The sequence below is a fragment of the Oreochromis aureus genome, linkage group 14, assembly GCF_013358895.1.
Source record: "Oreochromis aureus strain Israel breed Guangdong linkage group 14, ZZ_aureus, whole genome shotgun sequence".
Lineage (NCBI taxonomy): Eukaryota > Metazoa > Chordata > Actinopteri > Cichliformes > Cichlidae > Oreochromis > Oreochromis aureus.
Window position 1 is genome coordinate 20,585,216 of NC_052955.1, and position 20,768 is coordinate 20,605,983.

Below are 20,768 nucleotides of genomic sequence, written 5' to 3' on the forward strand. Positions count from 1 at the left end.
CTCTACCAAGCGCAGCGTTCTCACTGGCCGAGACATCGTTATGCATGTTGCGGGGCGCTACTGAAGAAACCCCGACAATGCATTTTCTCAGCGGCCCTATTGACTCTGCACGGCTGATTCCAAATCAGGTTCAGGGGCTTTGCCCGGGAAGTAGGTGCGTTTGAATCCCCGAGAAGGAATAGACTGATATCTTACAGTATGTGCTGTTTCTTATACCAGATAATCAAGATAAAGCGATAAGTGCGTTTTTTCCTTATTTTTGAGCTGCAGCCAGACCCAGAGATAACAAGATAAGATACTCACTGTAAACAATCTGGGTCACAGTGTGTGTGACTTGAACCAGGAGACTAGCATGCCACAACATAATGCAGCTATTCGCTTCCATCAAAAGTGCGTGCTTAAAAAAGAGAAAAAAATACATAATTTAAAAAAAAATCACTAAAATTACTTGCCACATTTGGTCCATAAAAGCAAGTAGGTAGGCTATTTGTGTGCAAACGGGCACTGGGTATACTGACCCAGGCAAGATTACCCTCTAGAAAAAGGTTGGATTTTTACACGTGGTTTTAAAGGGATGGACATGGTGAGAAATAATACTCCAGTAGGCTGTGGCATTTAAACAATGCTCAGGTGTTAATCAGCCCAAATGTGGCAAGAAAATATCCCCCACACCTTTACACCACCAGCAGCCTGAACGGTTGATACAAGCCAGGATGGATCCATTCTTTTATGTTGTTTATTCCAAATTATGAACCTACCATCCAATTGTCACAGAAGAAATCTAGACTCACCAGACCAGAGAATGTTTTTCTAACTTTCTGTTGTTCAATTTTGGTGAGTCTATGCAAACTAACCTCAGTTTACTGTTCTTAGCTGACAAGTGCAGCACTCAGTGTGGTCTTCTGCTGATGCTCTTCTGCATACCTTAGTTGCAACTAGTGGCTATTTAAATTACTGTTGCCTTCCTTTCAGCTTGAAGCAGTCTGGCTGTTCTTCAACATATTTTCACCCAAAAGAAATGCCACTCACTAGATATTTTCTCTTTTTCAGACATTCTCTATAAACTCTAGAGATGGTTGTGTGGGAAAATCCCAATAGATCAGTAGTTTCTGAAATACTTAGCTCAGGCTGTCTGTATCCAACAGTCATGTCAAGTTCAAAGTAGAGCCAGACTGATATATCGGTATTGGCATTTTTAATGGCTAAAACATTAAAATCGTAAGGAAGAGATGGGAGAAACACCCTTCAATCATGTTGTGAGTGTTGAGGTTTCACAGTCTGTTCACCAGCGGGCACTTGGCAACTTCCCTGTTGGTAATACTTATATGGAACACCAGGAACACAACCAGCAAGCACATAATCAAGGAATCCATGACTTGTGACAATAAAAGAAGATTATTTTCAAACAGCATAGTTATGTTATCTCTGTAAGGACTCATAAATAACTACACATAAGTGATAGTGATATCTGTTTATGTTTAATGTGTAACACCTTTTTAAAACACCTAGTATTGGTCTTAAAATCAGTCTAGATCAAAGGGTCTTATAAATGACCTTTGTTCCCCATTCAGATGCTCAGTTTGAACTTGAGCAGGTCATCTTGGTCATATCTACATGGCTAAATTTACCTCATTTACTTCAATTCCATCTTTTATCCCTCTGTTCAGCACTTTTGCCGACACTTGATGTCTTTTATATGTGCTATACAAATAAAGCTGACTTGACTAAATTCATTGATTTACTGCCATTTGGTTGCCTGATGAGCCTTAATGCGGAGTTGAACAGGTGTAATTAATAAAGTGGCCAGTGAGTGTAAGGTTTAATTGGACTTCTAGTCCCTGTCCAACTAAAGAAGACATAATTTCATGTGTTCCTATAACCTGACAGTGCCTCACAATGTGTATTACTGTTCTCAAAGTAAAATCGTCATTTGTCACAAATTAAATCTGTCACATGTGAAAGAGAACTTCATTTCTTACATACTTTACATTAGTTTATTTCTTAATCATAATGTACATTGAAAATAAACATTTTATAATCACAAATAAAACAAAAAAAATTGCATTTTAATTTAAATCATGTAATCAGGTGGTAGATATTCAACACAGAAATCAGAGCATGCCAACAAATACATAATCACCTTCTTACACTTTACCATCTCCCACACAATTGAATTAAAAACCATTTAATTCAAATACAACCCAAGAGCATCTTACTTCCTTCTGTTCTTCTTTCCCCTATATTCTACTGCCCAGCTTCACATATTCCTCAAAGAAATAAACTCAATCATGTATGTTAAGAGTATGAAACAGATCAGCTGACATGTACTGCAAGGCTCTTGGTTTTAGGCACCGTGTCTATTGTTCAACTGTTTGCCTGCAGGTTTTCACACGAAGCTTGTACACAACACAAGTCCTGTGTTTTAAATGCAAGATCAGGATGCTTCAGTTAAAATATCATGAAGGTTAATTCAGAGGGTGACAGTGACAGTTATGTTGCACACAGCCATTCAAAGTTATTAAACCCCATATTTCTGCCCTTAAATCTCAAGAAAAGTGAACACCACTGATGGCCAGTGTGCCACAGATGGGAAAGAGAAGCACTTTTGCAGTTTGGAGCAGCTCCGGTGAACTGAAGGTGCAGAAAAGAACGTGAAGTTATCTCATTTTGTTTGAACTCTTTCACCCCATAAAGATGACATTTCACAACCTCCCCAGTACCCTTAATGATGAGTTTTGACAGCTCAGTATATATCAATTTGAACAACCATTTCTGTTTTTTCCAAGGGTAGCTGCATATGCGGAGGCCAGCCTCGTTAACTTCTAATGCAAACTAGGGCTGCCACAAACGATTATTTTGATAGTCAACTAGTCACCGATTATTTTTGCGATTAGTCGACTAATCAGATCATGCATCCATTGGGCGTAAAACTACAGCTTATTGCACCAGCGTGCATCTGCTCTTATATAACTATTATTAGCTTACAGCTTGAAGTGTTTAAGGTAGGTGCTAACTAAAAATAAAGACAAGATGATAGTTTATTAACCTTTTAATGAAATTTGCAGATTGTCTCAGTGGGGTTTAATAAACTCAGCCATCTGCTCTTTGCTCCCTAAAATATAACAGGACACTGGTATAAATTCTCTACCATCTCACTGTTTAATCAGTTTTCTGTTTGACGTTTATTCAGCTGTGTGAAAACTATAACTTTAATCTCAGCCAAACCGATTTACTCAGGAACAAATAAAACACTGAAAAAAGACAAGCAATAACATTTTTAAGTCATCTAAGTGACTTATATATCATGTTTAACCTGAGTAGCGAAAGACCGCGGGGGTCTGAAAACGATGTGCCGGGAGTCCGGTGTTCTCACCGGCTCTAGTGAGCCTTGACCACCCGGTCAGCTATCAAGCTGGTGGGTAACAGACGTCTCCGAAAACGTCAGGGCACTTTTGCAAATATCTGATGTCTTGATAAATAGAGCAGATATTTGAAGTTTACACAGCTACATTCTCACCTGAAAATATCTTAAAGGTTTATTTTGAGACCCATAAAGAGTAATATTAAAACTTAGTAGCTGCCGCCAATGTTGGAAACTGGAATTTGCTGAGCCATAGTATGAATTCTGGGATAAGTTGGGCCACGAAGGATACACCCATCCCATCCTTCAAATCTGGGAAAAAGGAGGACGCATTTGGAGGAGTCTTCAAATTTTGTTGCGTCGCCGTAACGCCGTAACATCCCCCTGAGGCCTACAAGTGGCCTCAGGGGGATATGGTCTCTGAATTTGGACACAACTACGATACCGGAGACTGCTTCTTCTTCTTCTGCGTTTAACAGCAGCTGGCATCCTTGTAGATGCATTGCTGCCATCTTCTGTTTCAGTCCGCTTATTCCTGCATCTTTCAAGATCTTACAAAGCTTCAAACGACGCGTCAACTATTAAATTCGGCGTCGATTATTTTGATAGTCGACGTAATTGTGACTAGTCGACTAATCGTGGCAGCCCTAACTCAGTCATTCAGGCCTGAAATATGACAGAAATCACTCAGTTCAGAAAAGAGCTTTAAGGGTTACTCCTAGTAGGCTTTAAAGGGGTAAAGAGTTAAGATAAGTGTTCCAAAGCTTTGATGTAACTTAAATAAGAAATTTACCTAACAACACACTCATAGATAACCATGCTGCTGCTCTGTATTTCTACTAAAATTAGGCATTTGTAGATATTAACTGAACTATCAGCAGTGTTTATTTCCCCCAGTAGCATATTCTCTGCCTGTTTGATGAGAAATAGAACATTTCCTGAACAGCTGGTACATTTTAAAAAAAAATTAAATATCCAATAAAAGACTCTGAGATAGTGCCCGAGTTGTCTAAATGCCTTCTCTTGCTGAAAGCCACAGGTAAATCATGATTTTATTCCTCTTTAGGCATGAGCAGTTATTTTTCAGCAGCTTTATTCTCTAAAAAAAAAAAGCTATCTTAAATAAGAGTCAATTATCCATTTGTGCCAAATTGTAAATAATGTTTTCTTAAGGCTGGCTTTGTTTGCTTGTTTGAGTTGCCCCCTGGAGATTTCACACGTCAGCTCTGCCACAGCAAAACACAGATTAAAGTTAATACTTAAGGAGATTTAATATTCAATCTGACATCTTTGAGACCTAAAATATGATTCAGATTGGTGCATTTTATTTATATGGTCTTTATCCTTTAACCTTAATTGGCTGGTCTTATATAATCCTGATGAGATAATAATTGCTTCAATACAGACAGGTGCTTGAAGATCTGAAGAGCCTTATCGATACATCTTTAAATACAAACAACTGTTTAGTGCTACATGTGTCTAATTACAATGATCAAGTTTATTTTTTTGAAAGCCTCCAAGTAACCCTATGTTCTAGTCAATGAAATAAAAGTCATACACACAATTAAATTCAGACTCAGCTATGCCTCACTTTTAATGCTATTTACAAGTTGCGATTGAACCCAAGAGTGCAAACATACGGGGTGTTAAAGCACTTTGAAAGGCAGTGTGTGAAATACTCTTTATGAAAGTGAAGTTAGATAATATGACAAAAATACTTACCTTCCGGTATAAAGGGCCAGGTGGTTGGACAGGAGTATGTACAGTACATTAAAGTGCTGCTGAACAGATATTTCTGACTATATTAACTCATTAATACAGTACCCAAGGATGTATCACTCTGCTAGTGTTTACAATAGAGCATCACGGGAGGAAAAACAGCCACCGTGTATGGATTTTGAAGTTGTTACCAGCAGGTGGGCTACAGTTTGCCAGGACTGTTGTCACAGCGACGATTTATTAAGAATGGAAGCTGCAGGGAAAGGCTAATGCAGTGTCAGCTGGACTGGAGGAGTCAGAATAAATCCAAAGAAATAAGCACACCGTGGATCTGCCATGAAGCAAAGGAGCAAGTGCGGCCAGGAAAGAAAAACAACAGCGTGTAGCAACGCTGTTTGTCACAGTGAGATCAGGGCTAGCCGCTGGGCCCCAACTGAAGCTTTTCTTGCCTATGCTTCTCCAGCCACTGTAAGATCTGCTGTTTGAGTTCCTCATTTGGCCTGATTTGGTCCATTGTCAGAGGACTGCGGTTGAAGGGGTCTGTCTGGTCACTAAAAGGTAGATACAATTAATAAATGGTCATGACTTCTGTATACCAACTTCATAAAGATGAACATATTTTCCATCCATCCATGGAATTTGCATTTTTTCCCACATCTGCGTGGATTCTCTGTAGCTCCTCTGGCTTCCTCCCACAGTCCAAAGAAATGTACGGTTTAACTTAATTGTGACTGGCCATAGGTGTGAATGTGAGTCTGAATGGTGTTCTGTCTGTTAGCCCTGCGATAGACTTGTGACCTGTCCAGGGTGTACCCTGCTTTTCGCTCTATGACCCTGAATTGTTTAAGCAGAAGAAAATGGATGTATGGATGGCTAATAAGATTCACATCAAATCTAGCCTGTTTCGCTCTTGCAACAGAGATGTGTTTGTGTACACATGTATAATTAAGGTCATGCTTGTACATCTGCCTCTTTGAAATGATGTGTGTGGAGAAGGGCTGCACTGGTCCATCATCATCTCCGTATTTCTGTCTATCGATTCTACTTTAAAATAGAACTTAATGTAGTGTTTGCTGCTGTTAATGCATCTTCTGAACTTTTAACCAGTGGGCTTGTATGTGTGTTGGGGAAAGAAGTTACTCTGTGTGGGGAGGACATGATAAATGGTGTAGGAGACATACAGATGCAGATTAAATGTGTTAAAAGAACTAAATTAGACCTAAATTTAAAACCAGTAAAAAAAACTTTTTAAAAAGTTACAAAAAATACCCCGGCATATGTTCAGACTTCAAACTGTTTTAGCTGTTCAACTGATTAATTACAGTTGGCTTAATCATTTACAGTTGTATGTGAACAAGGTTCTCACACGGGTATAGTCAACCTTCTTTCTTATCGTGCCAGAAGAGGGAAAGAAAGTTCCACATATGTCTGTCACGCATTTCTTGGATCATATAGGTTATGGTTATGGGCAATCTCACAGATGAATCATCAGACAGTGTAGAGATCATCCAAACAGAATACAGTCATGTAAAAAAAAAAAAAAAAAGGTTTTTACAAGACAAACCCTATGATTGCCAACTTGCAAAGCCACTTTTAACAGCAATAACTTAATGAATCATTTTTTCTGTATGACTATCAGTGTCTTGCATTGTAGAGGAAGTTTGGCCTACTATTCTGTGTAACTTTGCTTCAGGTCATTAAAATTTGTAGTATCTGTTTATGCACAGCTCTCTTAAGGTCATGACCAATTCAATCAGGCTGAGGTGTGGACTTTGACTGGTCCACTGCAACACCTTGAATCTTTTCTTTTTCAACCATTCTGTCATAGATTTGCTGCTGTGCTTGAGATCATTGTCCTGTTGCATTGCCCAGTTTAGCCAAGCTTTATCTGTCAGACAGATGGCCTCACATTTGACATGAATATTTTGATATACAGTTCACAGTCGACTCAATGACTGCAAGATGCTTAGGTCCAGTGGGTGCGAAAGAAGACCAAATTATCATCTCTCCCTCACGGTGCCTGACAGTTGATATGAGGTGTTTGGTTTTCACCAAGCATGGCGCTGTGCATTATGATCAAACATCTGCACTTTGGTCTCATCTGTCCAAAAGACATTGTTCCAGATGTCTTGTAGTTTCTTTAGATGCATTTTTGCAAACCTAAGCTGTGCTGCAATGTTCTCTTTAAAGAGAAGATGCTTCCTCCTGGCAGCCCTTGCAAACAAACCATACTTGTTCATTTTTTCCCCCCTAAAGGGAAGGAGTAAATAATCGGTTCATTTTTGTTTGTTAGCAGTGGAGCATCTACAGTTTTCAAGATATTATTTGGTGTGATGGTAGATAAGGTGGTAGATACCATCACACAAGCTCAGTCTGATTTAATTTTGTTGAAAACTGGGTCAAGGTCACACCAAATGTGAAAAATCAGTAAAAACTTCATATTACCTCCAACTTTTTATGGATCGTTTTCAAATCTCACAATATATTAGGCCTTGGAGGACATGAGTGACATGAGGGGCAATCACTTTTTTTTTTCCCACACAAGGCCGTAAAGGTTCAGATTTTTTTTTTACCCCTTAATAACAAACACCTTCATTTAGAAACAGCATATGGTGTTCACTTGTGCTATTTTTGTCTAATATTTAAATTTGCTTGATGATCTGAAACATTTAAGTGTGACAAACATACAAAAAAAGGAAATCAAGAAGGGGGCAAACACATTTTCACACCATTATAAATGCTTCAGACCAACAAACTGCCAAAACATCTCATTTTACAGCGGCGGCCACGCTTACTAATGATCAGTCAATCAACTGCCTTTAATTAGCAGCACTTAGCTGCTACTTGGAACATGGAAGCAGTGAGGGTGTTCTCATTTTTTCACAAGAAACTTTCTTCTTTCTTTTTTTTACATGACTGTACTTTCTGGATACAGTAAATTTTGGGGCTTCGTAAAAAGGAACAAACCTGAGAAGGTGTCTTGCTATAGTTGAGCGGTCTACTGTTACATTGGAAGAGGGGAGAAGAACAGGGTCCAGCATCAGGGTGGACATGATGGGATCCAAGAATTCATCTGGAGCATCTGCATATGTCTCCTCTTCCTGCTGCTGTCTGTCTGCATGAGACTAAATAGAGGCACAATGGAAACAAACATTCTTGAGTACCTCCTATGTTATTCTCCACTGAACTCTAGAATCATAATTTAAAAAGATTTATACTATTAATATTTTTATAGATGTCGTCTTTTATTACTCTGGTAGCCTCTCCAAGGAAAATAATACCTTTATTTTATCAGCGAGGAGTCCGAAAGCTACAATCATATCCCCAGGCTTGTTGATCTTTTTCAATACTCTAATGGTCTGGGAGAAAAGAGTAGGAGAATACGATCGCCCATCCTTTGGGACAGTGGCACAGAAATTCTCCTCATCGCTGTTGGAGAAACAAAACAACAGTGCGTTTCAGGATCAGATTTAACAGGGATTAGAATTAAAGAAATGTAAGGAAACTGATCTTTTTCTCTGTAGAAGAATGTTTTAAACATACCCCAGGTTTAGGTAGATTGTGCAGATGTCAGAAACAAGCTGCTGAGGTTTGAAGTCAAACTCACTGAAGTCCTTGACTTTAAGAGCGCCCATTTTAGGACCCGCCAGGTGCTGCAGGAAGTAGTTAAGCATGGAGATGATCCTCTCAGCCAGGAATGGGTGCACAAAGATACCCTTAATTTCTGAGAAAGAGAAAAAAAAAGAAAAGCAAAAGGCAGAAATAATCACAGTGAATGAATGAGGACAACAATTAAATGGCTTCATGAGTGTAGTGTAAAGGATATGATGTGTAGCGGTCTTTTCTGCCTTACCTGAGGTGAGGAAGGCCAGTGTGCCGATGGTCTCATTGGACATGATGTTGTGGAAGCGCCCCAGCTGTCCAAACATCTGCAGGCTGGACTCTTTCTCTCTTCTGGCATCAGGGGCCAGGCCTTCCCAGTCCCCTCGATCCCTCTCCAGCTGCAGAATCTTGATTTTACTCAGGTACTACAGGGGAACAAACATTCAGCTGAAAAACTGTCTAAATCACAGCAAAATATATTTAAAAACAATAAAGTTATTAATAATGATGCTACTATAGAAACCGTTTTAGAAAGAGATACGCAGTAGATGACAAGTACTGACAGATTAAACTAGATGTCACCATCAGAATATTGTATAATATCAGAATAATATTCCAACAATGTTCAGAAAACATCACATAATACAGAACCAAGGCTGAAGGTTGTGAAGTCAAAATACATCATGGTCTCACCTGAATGGCCTCATCCAATAGGAAGATGGCATCATTCATCAGTAAGTTGAGGAACCTGAGGAAAAGAGGGGGGTTCATGGCCTCCAGGTTTTCAGATGCATAGTTGGCCAAATGCTGAAATAAAACATACCAAACTAAATTAAACACTTTCATGTCAGTTTGCAGGTGCACTATCCATTTGTTCCCTTTTTATGACTACATGGTTAAAAGGGTTTATACCAGCATGTGTTAAGTGTTAAGCAATTAATTTTATGTTAAAAACTAAGGAAAAACTTTCCACTTTCACTCTGTCTCTTAAGCAGTAAGTGCTTCTTCATTGCTGGCTAGCTCCCCTGAAACAGGAAAATCCACCTGTTGGCCGTAATTATGGGATTTGTAGAGCACTTTATAAAGAGAATAGTGTGGAGGAGAGAGTAAATCAGGTGGTTGACTGAATTCGACACTGTCCCCGCCTTGTGTGACTTTTTCCACTCAGTGGAATCAGTGCTGGCAGAGCAGATCACCACAAGATGTGAGCAGCACTACGTCGTGCCATTTAATGGTGCGATTTAACCCCCAGTTAAATGAAGGTTAAGTCTTTTTTTTCCTTCCAAACACACCCAACAGTTTACGACATGATGTGTTATTATATGCACATAACACTACAACCATAACTAAATATGCAACAGTTATCAGCAGGAAGGGAAAGAGGAAGGGGAAAAAAACCTGCCACCTTACACCCTTCTTCACTTTTGATTGATGTGTGCGACGGACCAAAAAACAAACAAAAAGAAACAAAAAATAGGTGGCTGCAGGCGAAAAGTCAAACCAAGGAAATTCATGTTGCATGGTTAAAAAGTACAATCATCACACTATAATCTGAAATTTATATCAAGAACATCAACATTACCTTGATGCTCTCTCTGTAGTTGTCTTTTCCCCACATGTATTTAAGAGCTGGATACATAGGCCTTCTGTAGTTGAATTTCTGTTCAAACTGATGAGGATCACCTGTGGGGGGGGGGAGACCAGAGGAAACCTTAAACCCCACATGTTTCAGCGCTCCTTCCTGTTTGCTTACACCTCACAGAGTTTATCTCTTTATCTTGTTGTGCAGAGCACGTCCAGGTGAGCACACAAAACCTAGCTTCTTCACTGTTCACAAAAAGACCCTAAATAATACTACGCCTCACCAAGCCAAGCTCTTTTAATCACAGATGGCCTTAGTATCAGTTGACAGTTAACTTAACAGGAATGTTAACAAACAGCTGTTTCAGCTTTCCACCTACAGATCTTTAGACTCTAGAAAGTCTAAACTCTATTTTACCTGTGAATTCAATGTCTACAAACACAGTAATGAGGGCCTCAGCCAGCTGGGGTGCGTGTCTATAGGAGCAGAAAACTCTTTCTCTCTGGAACACGATTGGCTGAGCAGCACCAGGGGCCACCGGCTCCATGTGGGGCATCACTGCCTCCAAAACCTCGGCAAGCTTTGCTCTTAAATGAGGGTTCTTCATCCTGTTGTCCAAACAAGACATGACAAATCTGAACGACTCTTCTTTTCATCTGACTGAAATCACAGACGTGGTAGATAAGGTCACTGACCTCTCTACGTTACCCATGAAGACAGTAATGAAGTTTAGAATCTGCTCTAGACTTTCTGCAGAAGTCTCCAGGATGTCTTCTGCAAACCGACGAAGGAAGATGAAAAAATCTCCCAAATTTTCTGTAAAAAACTCTGACAGACAAAATGCAGATTAATGACCATCATGTGAAATGCTCAATATTATTGAGACAACGAGTGACTAAAAACTGCGATATTGCATGCACAGATGCAGTCATTACAAACCAGTCTGTAGTGTCTGCTGTGAATGAATCGCACGTACAAAAGCTTGCAGTGATTTACAAACTCACACCTTGAACTTTGACAACAAATACGCAATTAAATGATCAGTGATGTTATTTATTACATGCCGGTGGGGTGTGGTAACATTCCGTCAAAATGATGTTTGCATGACGTTTTATGAAGTGGGGTAAGGCTTTTTAACACAACGTTCACACCTTCAAATTTAAGGAGGCGAAAGAAAAACACCTGATCCAACTCAATCCTGAGAAAATTAAGAGAAATTAAAAGGCTGAACATGTTGGCCCAGTATGACAAAAAGTAAACCTGAGTGTTTCACCCCATTGTTTTTACTGTATAGTGAAATATCTGACATACCAGGTACATAGCAGAGCATCGTGTTCTGCAGGGAGGGCAGGGGAAAACTGAGTGCTACATGTTCAGGCCCCTGGTTCCCCATACTGAGCTGAACGAGCAGAGCAGCAGTGGAAGCTTGTAGGTTAAGGCAACATTGCAGCATGGCAGGCTGTGTAGTGGCAGCTTTGGTTGAGAGATAGACAATCATCAGACGCTCAAACTGCTCCAGGAGCTGCTCCGACATTGGGCTGCCTGTTCGCTGGGCCTCCTGCCACGTCACCTGGAGCCGGTGGAGAGACTGGCTCATCTTCACCATCTGCTCATGGAGTCTGCGTGCACACATTATGCATGCAGACAAGTGCACAGACACAATGGGAACAAGATAACACACGTTGGAAGTCTCAGTATTCTCTTTAGCCTCTATATGGAAAAGATCTGTGTTTGTCTGACTGTGTTTACCTGTGAAAGCCTAGATGCTGGGTGAGTTGTGTGAGGATGAGGTTTTCAGTCAGAAGGCTGTAGGACTGCGCCGACTCCATCGGCTGCTGGGGAGGCACAGGGATCAGGCAGGTCTCCTTGTCAAGACCTGATATAAGAAAAAGTAGACAGTTTATTTATTACCAGAGGTGTTACATTAACAATCTTGAAACCATTAAAAATAAGGGTCACTGACATCCAGTACACTGACCTCTTGCGTGCACATTGCGATTCCTCCTCTCTTCCTCACTCAGCTCTTTGAGTGCGCAGTAGGTTGGGTTGAAGGTGAGCAGTTTAGGTGAACGTGGCCTGCAGAAGGGCTGGCACAGCTTCAGCAGAGCTGCACCCAAGTTCAAGAAAAATGCATCTGAGGCGTACATCTGAAAGAAGATCTCCGGCATCTGATTGGCCCAGATCTTGGCTCGGCCAGCATTAGCTTGCAGGCAGCTGCCCAACCAGGTGAGCAGCAAGTGGCGGGTCTCACCAGACCGCTGGAGTAAGTTTTTCAAGATTTGGTGCAGCTTGTCATGAAACTGGCCCATAAACTGCAAACCAGTGAGAGAAGAAAAGGTCATTGACTCTGGTGTATTTTCAGTTTGGCAAACAGGCAAACAAATCAGGAGCAGCAAATGAAAAACAAAGTGTTTACCTGGTGGATGTTGGCCTCTTGGACCTTTGTTTCCTGGGCGCTGGAGCGGGAAGGGTTCAAGAAGTAGCCGTGCCCTTCTACCACACCTGGGGTTTTCAGCAAGCAGGATATATTGAATACTGTCCCCAGCAGGCTCTTCTGGTACTGCAAACCATTAGCTGGGTCTTTGGGCTGGATGTGTTCAACGAGTACCTGTGAACATAGAAAAAAAGAGGATTTAAAATCGTCTGCCGTTGTCAGAGGGTGCACAACATTACCACAACATTCGCTAAAACTGTGTCTCTGTACCTTGGCAATATCTTTATGGTGGCTGAAATAGAGGAGAACATCCAGGTAGGAGTAGAGAAGAGGCTGGCACAGGTCCAAGTCCTTGACACGTCCCTGGAAGATGTCGAACACCGGTACTATAACCTCCTCAAAAGTCCGCACCTCCTGATCAGACAGCAGGCCAGCAATGACCTCCTCCACAAATTCAACCACTTCCTCTGGATCTGAAGCACAGCAGAGACAGTTAGACAGAAAACTTTACACATAACACTTTACTTATAACTTTACTCAAACAAGACAAAACAGTTGGGCCCAGTCCATGACCTACGTGCTCCATTGAAGCTTTCCAGCAGCAGGTCCAGAAGTTGTTCGTAGACATTCTGGCTGATGTAGATCTCTGGTGTGAGCAGGACTGTTCGTGTGTTAGAAACGGTCAGATTCTTACAGCGAACAGCAAACGAAAGTAACTTCTCTGGTACCTTTGTGATCTGGAGGTGAGATAAAAAGAAAGTGAATGAATTATGGAAAAGCGTGGGTTATTTTTATGTTCCAATTACTTAGAATACTCTATTAACAGATGGCCATCTCTAAAAATAGTACCACTACAGAGCGACAATTACAATCATGCAGAGGGGGGAGAAAACCCACTTACCTCTTCCTTAGCCCTCTGATAACAAGCAAAAAGGTAAGGGATGGCACATTTCTCTCCAGCATCCCGGTCAGCAGACAGGTTAACAGCACTGCATGACGTCATATAGATGAGCTGGTTTCCCGGCTCTAGCAGCAGCAGACGGTTAAAAAGAGCCTGGAGGACAAAAGAAGAAGCATCACCGACACAAATCAGTCTGACCAACACATTTCGAAAGCCCCTAAAACAATGAAGTCTTCATGTCAGGCATTTTCTTTATGAAAATCAATTTTTACGCAATGCATCAAAATGTAATGTTTTTGCATCTGATGGAATACGAGCTTTCTTCAGCCACTTTGCCAGACATGTAGAGGTTCACGGTAAGGTGAGAAATGAGACAGGGAAGAAAAAAAGTGGTAAGATTAAAAACACGTTATTGACATTTGACCTGTTCTATGTTGTCCATGTCCAGCCAGTCCTGCCCATCTAGATCTGCAGCCATCTCCTCCAGGTAAACACACCGAGGAGGGATCCCATTACCTCCTCTCAGACTAGGGTCACCTAGGGGGAAACGTTCATAAAATAAAGTCAATTAAGATGTTTTTACACATGGCAACTTATTTTCTCTTAGACTACGTGCACTGAAGTAACTGGTGCTGAGAAATAGATCAACAGTCCAACAAATAACTGAGACATGACAGAATTAAATGCTCAGCATGTATTTACTAGAGACCCAAAAAGAAATTCATAAAGGAGCTCTGTGTGAAAACAGAGGGAGGGCTACATCTCCTCAACGTCATCACTCATGCCTGAGCAGTGGTGGAGAGACTCACACAATAAGACCTCACAGTAGGGATGGTTTTTATATTGTCTTAAAAGGTGCTGAGTCATTTCTTACTCACAGGACACAGCAAATCAAGACAGTGTGCTGCATCCAATAATACCTCTAATAACAGAGCTCGGTACCATTTAGGAGAAACACACTCGTCACCCAGCACCTGACTGCCTTTTAGATCAAAAGAAGCAAAATCAGCTGACAATATGGCATGCATGACTTTAGTCTGCACAAGCCTCTCACGCACAAGGTTTTAAATAGCTGACCAATCAAAGCAAATTCTATGTCATTTTCACACTGATGCATTTAATTGATGTCATTATTATAAGGTTTACATTATAGTGAGTCTGCATTGCAATAGTTTCGTGTCTCCCCTCCAGATATAACAGACTTACAACACAGATTCGACCAAGCAAGCACATAAGTTTGTCCACCATTTTTGGCCTGCTTTGAATTAGGTGTGTGTGTGTGCGTGTGTGTGTGTGGAGCTGATCCATCAACATCAACATGATCAAATGAGAGAAAATAGGAGAATATTTCTGACTCTAGGGGCTTTTTAAATCAAAGCTTAACATGAGTGAATTTGCAGAGACAATCCTTTATCTCGTCTACTCAAGTTTTTCCCCCCTGTTGGTGTTTCTGTGGGTTAAAAACTTGGCCGTGTGTGGGTAAGACCAGGAAAGCGCACAGGAGACGGCTGAGGACAGCCAGCAAATGTTATAACCTAATACCATTTTAGCCGTTTGCCTCATATCCGCCCACTCAAGTTATTAGTTACAGTAAAGCTAAATCAATCAGCGTTGCATGTCCGTGTTTAAACATGCCTTTATATTGGAAGCGAAATATATAATCCTTGTATGTGTGTGTGCTTCTCTTCCACACATCCATCTTTTGTTTTTTCTCTGTGTCACGGCCACACACTGTGCAATATGGTGGGTGGATAGTCCTAAAATAATGGGTGCATGTTAAGCTCCTCTGACTGCCACCCAGCAGCGATGCTATTGGTCATCGGCAATGCCATTGGGGGTTTAGCATGACTGGACTCTGGATCAATCGCCCAACCCTAGTAGGGCTTAAGTCCCACAGCCCAAATTATTTTAAAAAGTTTAAAGTTTAGATATCAGCATGTGACAAAAATCATACAGCCAGCCAGGATTAGGAGCTAGAAGTACTGCAGCAGTGAAACCTCTATGACATGACTCTCACAGAGCCCTAATTTCAACAATGTGGGGTCAGTCTGAAACTAACTAATGAGGGAAAGGATGGTCACTTCAAAATTGGTATAATGCATATAATTTTGTACCTTTTTTTTTTTACCCTTTTTTGAGTTTAGAAACCAGAAACAATACTAAGAAGTAACATGAATAGATGTTTTGATCCATATTATCCATACTGAGTTGATACCCAGGGTCCGTGCAAATCACAGTCAACTTACTGTTGTCCAGAGTGATGAGAAATATTCGCTGGATCATGTGATTGACATTGAGCTGCTCGCACAGCTCCTGCCGGGACCGGAAGGAGCGGCTAATCTCTGCCACGGAGTCGTCATTGTCATCAACGCTGTCTGAAACTGAGTTTTCTGACTCCGACTGGCTCTCACCCGAATCCTCCACTGTGAAAGCACATACAAAAGCCGAACATGAAGCAGCAGGTTAGCATGACACAGACAGTCAAATAAATTAATATTTTGTCTAGTTTAAAAATAGATAAATATCATCCGTCCTACAAACTGGCGATAATACTGCCTTTTTTGAACAAAAACACAAAACAAGAAAAACTTCTAGGATCTAAAAAATGATGTTGACTGATGGCTAAAAATCAGGGGGCAAGTTATAGATTGCGTGATTTACAGAAAATGCACAGATGCAGGCATGCAGTTGCTAAGGTCCATTTGGGTCTACTGATAGAAATGTTGTCATCGGGCAGTAAGCAGAAAGATGCATTCTTGAATTTCTTTGTGATAGTGTGGACTCATCTGTCAAGACTTTCTATTACAATGTGCATTAACTACACCTGTGCCCCTTGGGCGGACTTCAAGCTGAACTTATTAACGTATACCAGGAATAGCTAGTCATCAGCGGTGTCTGCAGCTGTCCACACAACAGAGTATAATCAACTTTTACATATCAGCACACTCAGACAAGCTGGATTCTATAAAAGGACGTGACCTATGATTATCTACCTCAACGCCTACACACTTTAATTCCAGACAACGTTAGGAGAAGTTGGGATTGTGTCCAAAGTAACACGCAACACAAATCAGTCTACTTCAGATATGTTCTGACTCCTTCTTATACTGTATGAAATGTGATCATTCTACTCACGTGGTGGTTGAGTAGAAAGCTGTTGAGGTTTCTGGCCTGATGCAAACTGTTTGGCATCAGCCAGTGAGCTGAAGAGGGCAGCAAAGGGGTTGCGGGAGATGTTCTGGTTGTTGTTGCCCTGGTCAGTCATCTCACTGGGGCTCAACACTCACTCCATCCAAGATCCCAGCTCTAGGGACTAGATTTCTTTAAAAAAAAAAAAAAAAAAAAAAAAAAAAAAAAAAAAGAGCAGATGGCAATTTCAGCACACTTAAATGAACAGTATCATCATCACACACAAACAAGTGTATTTTTGTTTAGTTTGGTCACTGTTATTTTAATTTAATATGCAGATCTTCATGATGTTGGCCACTTTACCAAACTCATCTGTCCAGCACACTCAAGTTCAACATGTTTTACTGTCAGCACGTTGCTGCCTTCAGGGTACAGTTGCACAACCTCAAGTACTATTAAAGAAGGCAGAGCCATAAGGGAACCAGTAGCTCTGTTTTAATTTGTCACGTGACTGTCTGGAGGCTAAGTTAAATGCACTTTATGCACCTTTGTCATACACTGCACCTCCCTCATCTCTCCCTACAAATATATTCTGAAAATGACACAATTAACATTCCTTTTAATCTTAAGTTGTTAAATTGCAAACACTGGCTTAAAATAACACCTTACTATTTAGGGCTTCCGTAACATTTTTGGTTTTAGTGTATTTAGTTTCACAGCTGAATGGCCATCATAACTTTCTTTTCATCTTTACAAGGTAATAGAGTTGTTAAATATTATAAGTAGTAAATATTTCAGTGTATTACATTTAAACAGCAATAATTTCCTACATAGAAAAACTGCTAGTGACCACCAAGGACATGTTTTTTTTTATTTTTTACTTAATATAAACGTGTCATATAATGATATTATTCCTACAGCAATGCTATGGCTTTAAGCTCCTTGACACACACAACAATGAGACAAGTCGAGGCATACTGTATATGAGAGCAAGAGCTGCATGTAAGACTCCAGTGGCAATTTAGTAAAACTGGAGCTCCAACAAAGCCAAATATTCAAGAAGACTGTTCCTGCTTAAGGTGGAAACAACAAACTTGTTTCACCACTTGAGGGAAAAACACAGTGAAGTACTACCAGACTATAAAGGAAGAGATTCAAGCAGCTGGTGATGTGAAACCCAAAAATAATTATGGGACCTTGTTTCAGTGGATTCACACTTTGAATTAGGTAGTACATCATCAGTGACAGGAACTCAATGCAAAACAAGGGCAAAGAATGCCCTTATTTACTTATAGTTATAAATACACCTGACTGCAAGCATCAATAAAACATTTAGTATGTTGTTTTTTCATCATAAATATCATTACTGCAAACTGTCTTGAAATACTCAGCATCTCAAACTGAGTGGCTTGGAGACACTTTTCAAGTGACAAGGCTGAGGTGGTTTGGACATATGCAGAGGACGGATAGTGGATATATCGGATAAAAGGTGTTGCACATAGAGCTGCCAAGCAAGGAGGAAAAGAGGAACACCACAAAAGAGTTTCATGCATGCAATGAAGGACCTGCAGATGGCTACTGTAACAGAGGAAGAGGAGGATGCAAGGAATAGGGTGAGATGGAGATAGATGATCCCCTGTGGTTTCCCCCTACAGGGAGCAACCTCAAGAAGAAGAAGTAGCAAATGTTCTTGAAATATCATAACATAATTTTTAAGGGCATATCGCCCACCCCCTATTTAAACTGAATAGATCTGTACTAATTCAGATGAATTTTAGTCTACAATAACACTGCATTTTGCAAGTTCTAATCGACACACACAAGAACCCTAAAACAAGTGCTTATATGCAAATGCTTTCAACACATTAACTCCTGCATGCTGTTTCAATACTGCAGTGCTATCAGACAGATACCATATAGAAGGAGTTCACTTTTATTGTAACTCTATTTTTGGAATATTAAAGTTTTGCACCCTCAAATTGCATTTTAAATGTCTTTAAATAATCTGTAGTCACTATTTTTTCTCTATAAAAGTAACACAATACGGATCAACGAGGTTTAGAGAAGATGATAAGCTGTCTAAATGGGCACTTGTTGTTATTACTATAAAATAGAGTGTACCTCCACGTGCATTAGACATCGTGAGATGATAACCTGGGACAAAAAGGTCGTGGTCTGCTGAGCCCTACTTTCTGATGATGCTAGAAAGTTTTTAGCACGACAAACAGTAACTCAGTAACAGTAACATATGGACTGACCGCCTGTCTAGGTAGAGCTCACCTCTTCCGCAGATTACAGTTACTGTGCGTAGTCAGGTTGATCAGTTCAGCACCTTACAGCTTTAACTCTCGCCACTTTACGAAGACAGCTTCGCAGCTAGTCACCTTTACGCTGTTCTGAGAGAGTCACATCACCTGTTAGCCGTGTTAGTGCGCAGAAGATGAGCTGCTTGACGGTTTTGTGCTAACTAGCTAGCAGGTGGAGCTAGCAGCCCTGACCGCCCTGCTGGTGCTGCTGCTGCTAAGCTGAGCTGTCATGGGGTCACCAAGGCTCGATTTCAACTTTAATTTCATAAACTCAAATGAGGGTTTCAGGTATTATCAACCTAAATAATATATACAAACGATAAAGACGGCTGTCGTACCTGTTTGACGAGAAGTAATGTGTATTTTGATTTTTAAAATTGCTTCTACGAAACCAATGCCAGTTCCTCAGTAAATAGTAAACGTTTTCTTCTTTTTCCTAAAACGGCTGCTGCGAGCTGTATCAGTCCGTCGGCGCCACCGTTCGGTCAGGAGTGATTATTGCGTTGGGGAATTTCTTAACTCACTTATTCGATCTCATAAATGTGTGTGTTAATGAGAAGGGAGGTGGAAATGCGAAGACGCAAGGATTACACATTGTGAATGTGTATTAGTTTCAATATCTGGGCTCAATCATACAAATCAGCAGTGGGTGCACAAGAGAGGTGAAGAAGAGACTGAGAGTGGTACTGGACAAAGGATTTTGAATATGGAACTCCCAGGCAGGAGGAAAAGAGAAAGACCACAGAGAAAAATAATATTTTATTTTATTTTTTGCCATCTATAAGTTAAAAAAATTGAGTCATTATCTTAAAAAAATGGCCTTAAAATTGGAATTTCAAGTTATTTTCTCAATTCCAACTTATTTTCTCAGACATTTGGGTTAGTAAGTTAAAATCTTTTGATGTTTTGACGTTTTTTCAGCACTCTGCTGGTGGTAAACACCTGTTTTCAGTCTATTTATTTCTAAACTTTACATTCTTTCTTCTACACGTTTTGACAGTTTATAAAATCTATAGTAAATCTTTCTGATATCTTTTCAGAGCCGGTATTGGTATTGGTTTGATATTAGTGTGATAAGATCAATACTTTGTTTCTGTCCTCTAAGTTAAATTAATTATTTTTTGGGGGGGAATGAAAAAAATATTGAAAATACATGAAAAGCTGAAAGGTGGGATTTGTTGTGTGAACCAATCATTGTGCTCAACACTGAAAGTCAAGTATTTCAAAATGTTGAGATTATAAGCTGAAGTTGTGATTTATGGTTGGCTAAACCCCTGCAGCAGAAAGACGCTTCTACAAAAAAGAGAGGAAACAGGGGACAAGAGGAACCAATTAAACAGGCAAAATGCACAACAAAATATATAAAATCATTGCAAGTGAGGTTCAACACAGCAACAGACGTGCAATATAAACACACAAACAGTCACAAGATGCAGAATGACTGCAAAAAGATGTAAACAGAACAGAATGAGATGCAACCTGAACAAAACTACAAACTGAGTCTTTCTCATTTGTAGAAGTTGTGGTCTTTGTGGTTTAACTGACTCTCCCACTTTTTTCCTACTAAATTATTTGGATTTGTTTATGACGTCTGATCTCAGAGCTCATTTTACATATTTACGCACAAGTTAATTTCCATGAATTCCCACAGAGCTGCTATCCAAACAAACCCAACACGAACCTAAATTAAAGTCTTTTGCAAAGCAGACAGAGACTCACAATGTCCTATACAG

At 40.3% G+C, this 20,768-nt stretch overlaps 1 protein-coding gene across 3 annotated transcripts; it reads right to left on the reverse strand.

Annotated features, from left to right (window-relative positions):
- Positions 1–4,925: 4,925 nt before the first annotated feature.
- ube4a (ubiquitination factor E4A (UFD2 homolog, yeast)) lies at positions 4,926–19,482 on the reverse strand. 3 transcript variants are annotated; one of them, XM_039598215.1, is made up of 21 exons: positions 19,374–19,473; positions 19,010–19,125; positions 16,736–16,921; positions 15,847–16,023; positions 14,025–14,137; positions 13,601–13,753; positions 13,277–13,436; positions 12,970–13,172; positions 12,682–12,873; positions 12,244–12,577; positions 12,015–12,141; positions 11,577–11,884; positions 10,961–11,093; positions 10,683–10,873; positions 10,266–10,366; positions 9,377–9,490; positions 8,934–9,108; positions 8,624–8,804; positions 8,362–8,509; positions 8,048–8,205; positions 4,926–5,631 (listed from the first exon to the last, which is right to left on the reverse strand). In XM_039598215.1, exons 3-21 carry the CDS (start codon positions 16,863–16,865, stop codon positions 5,496–5,498), a joined length of 3,234 nt encoding a protein of 1,077 aa, XP_039454149.1. In that variant the 5' UTR covers positions 16,866–16,921; positions 19,010–19,125; positions 19,374–19,473; the 3' UTR covers positions 4,926–5,495. The 3 variants fall into 3 exon arrangements, 2 of the variants coding, with proteins under 2 accessions (XP_039454149.1, XP_031605757.1); XM_031749897.2 differs by lacking the exon at positions 19,010–19,125 and having other exon boundaries at positions 19,374–19,482; XR_005608158.1 differs by lacking the exons at positions 4,926–5,631; positions 19,010–19,125 and having other exon boundaries at positions 8,068–8,205; positions 8,688–8,804; positions 19,374–19,482.
- Between the last annotated feature and the right edge of the window lie 1,286 nt (positions 19,483–20,768).

What these genes read in the sequence shown, in the direction of transcription:
- ube4a (XM_031749897.2), bottom strand. Translation starts at nt 16,865, where the DNA reads ATGACTGACCAGGGCAACAACAACCAGAACATCTCCCGCAACCCCTTT. An exon ending in TATTGGATGAGGCCATTCAG is followed by an intron (nt 9,109 to 9,376) that starts GTGAGACCATGA and finishes GTTCCCCTGTAG; the next exon opens with TACCTGAGTAAAATCAAGAT. An exon ending in TCCTCGCTGATAAAATAAAG is followed by an intron (nt 8,206 to 8,361) that starts GTATTATTTTCC and finishes GCCTCTATTTAG; the next exon opens with TCTCATGCAGACAGACAGCA.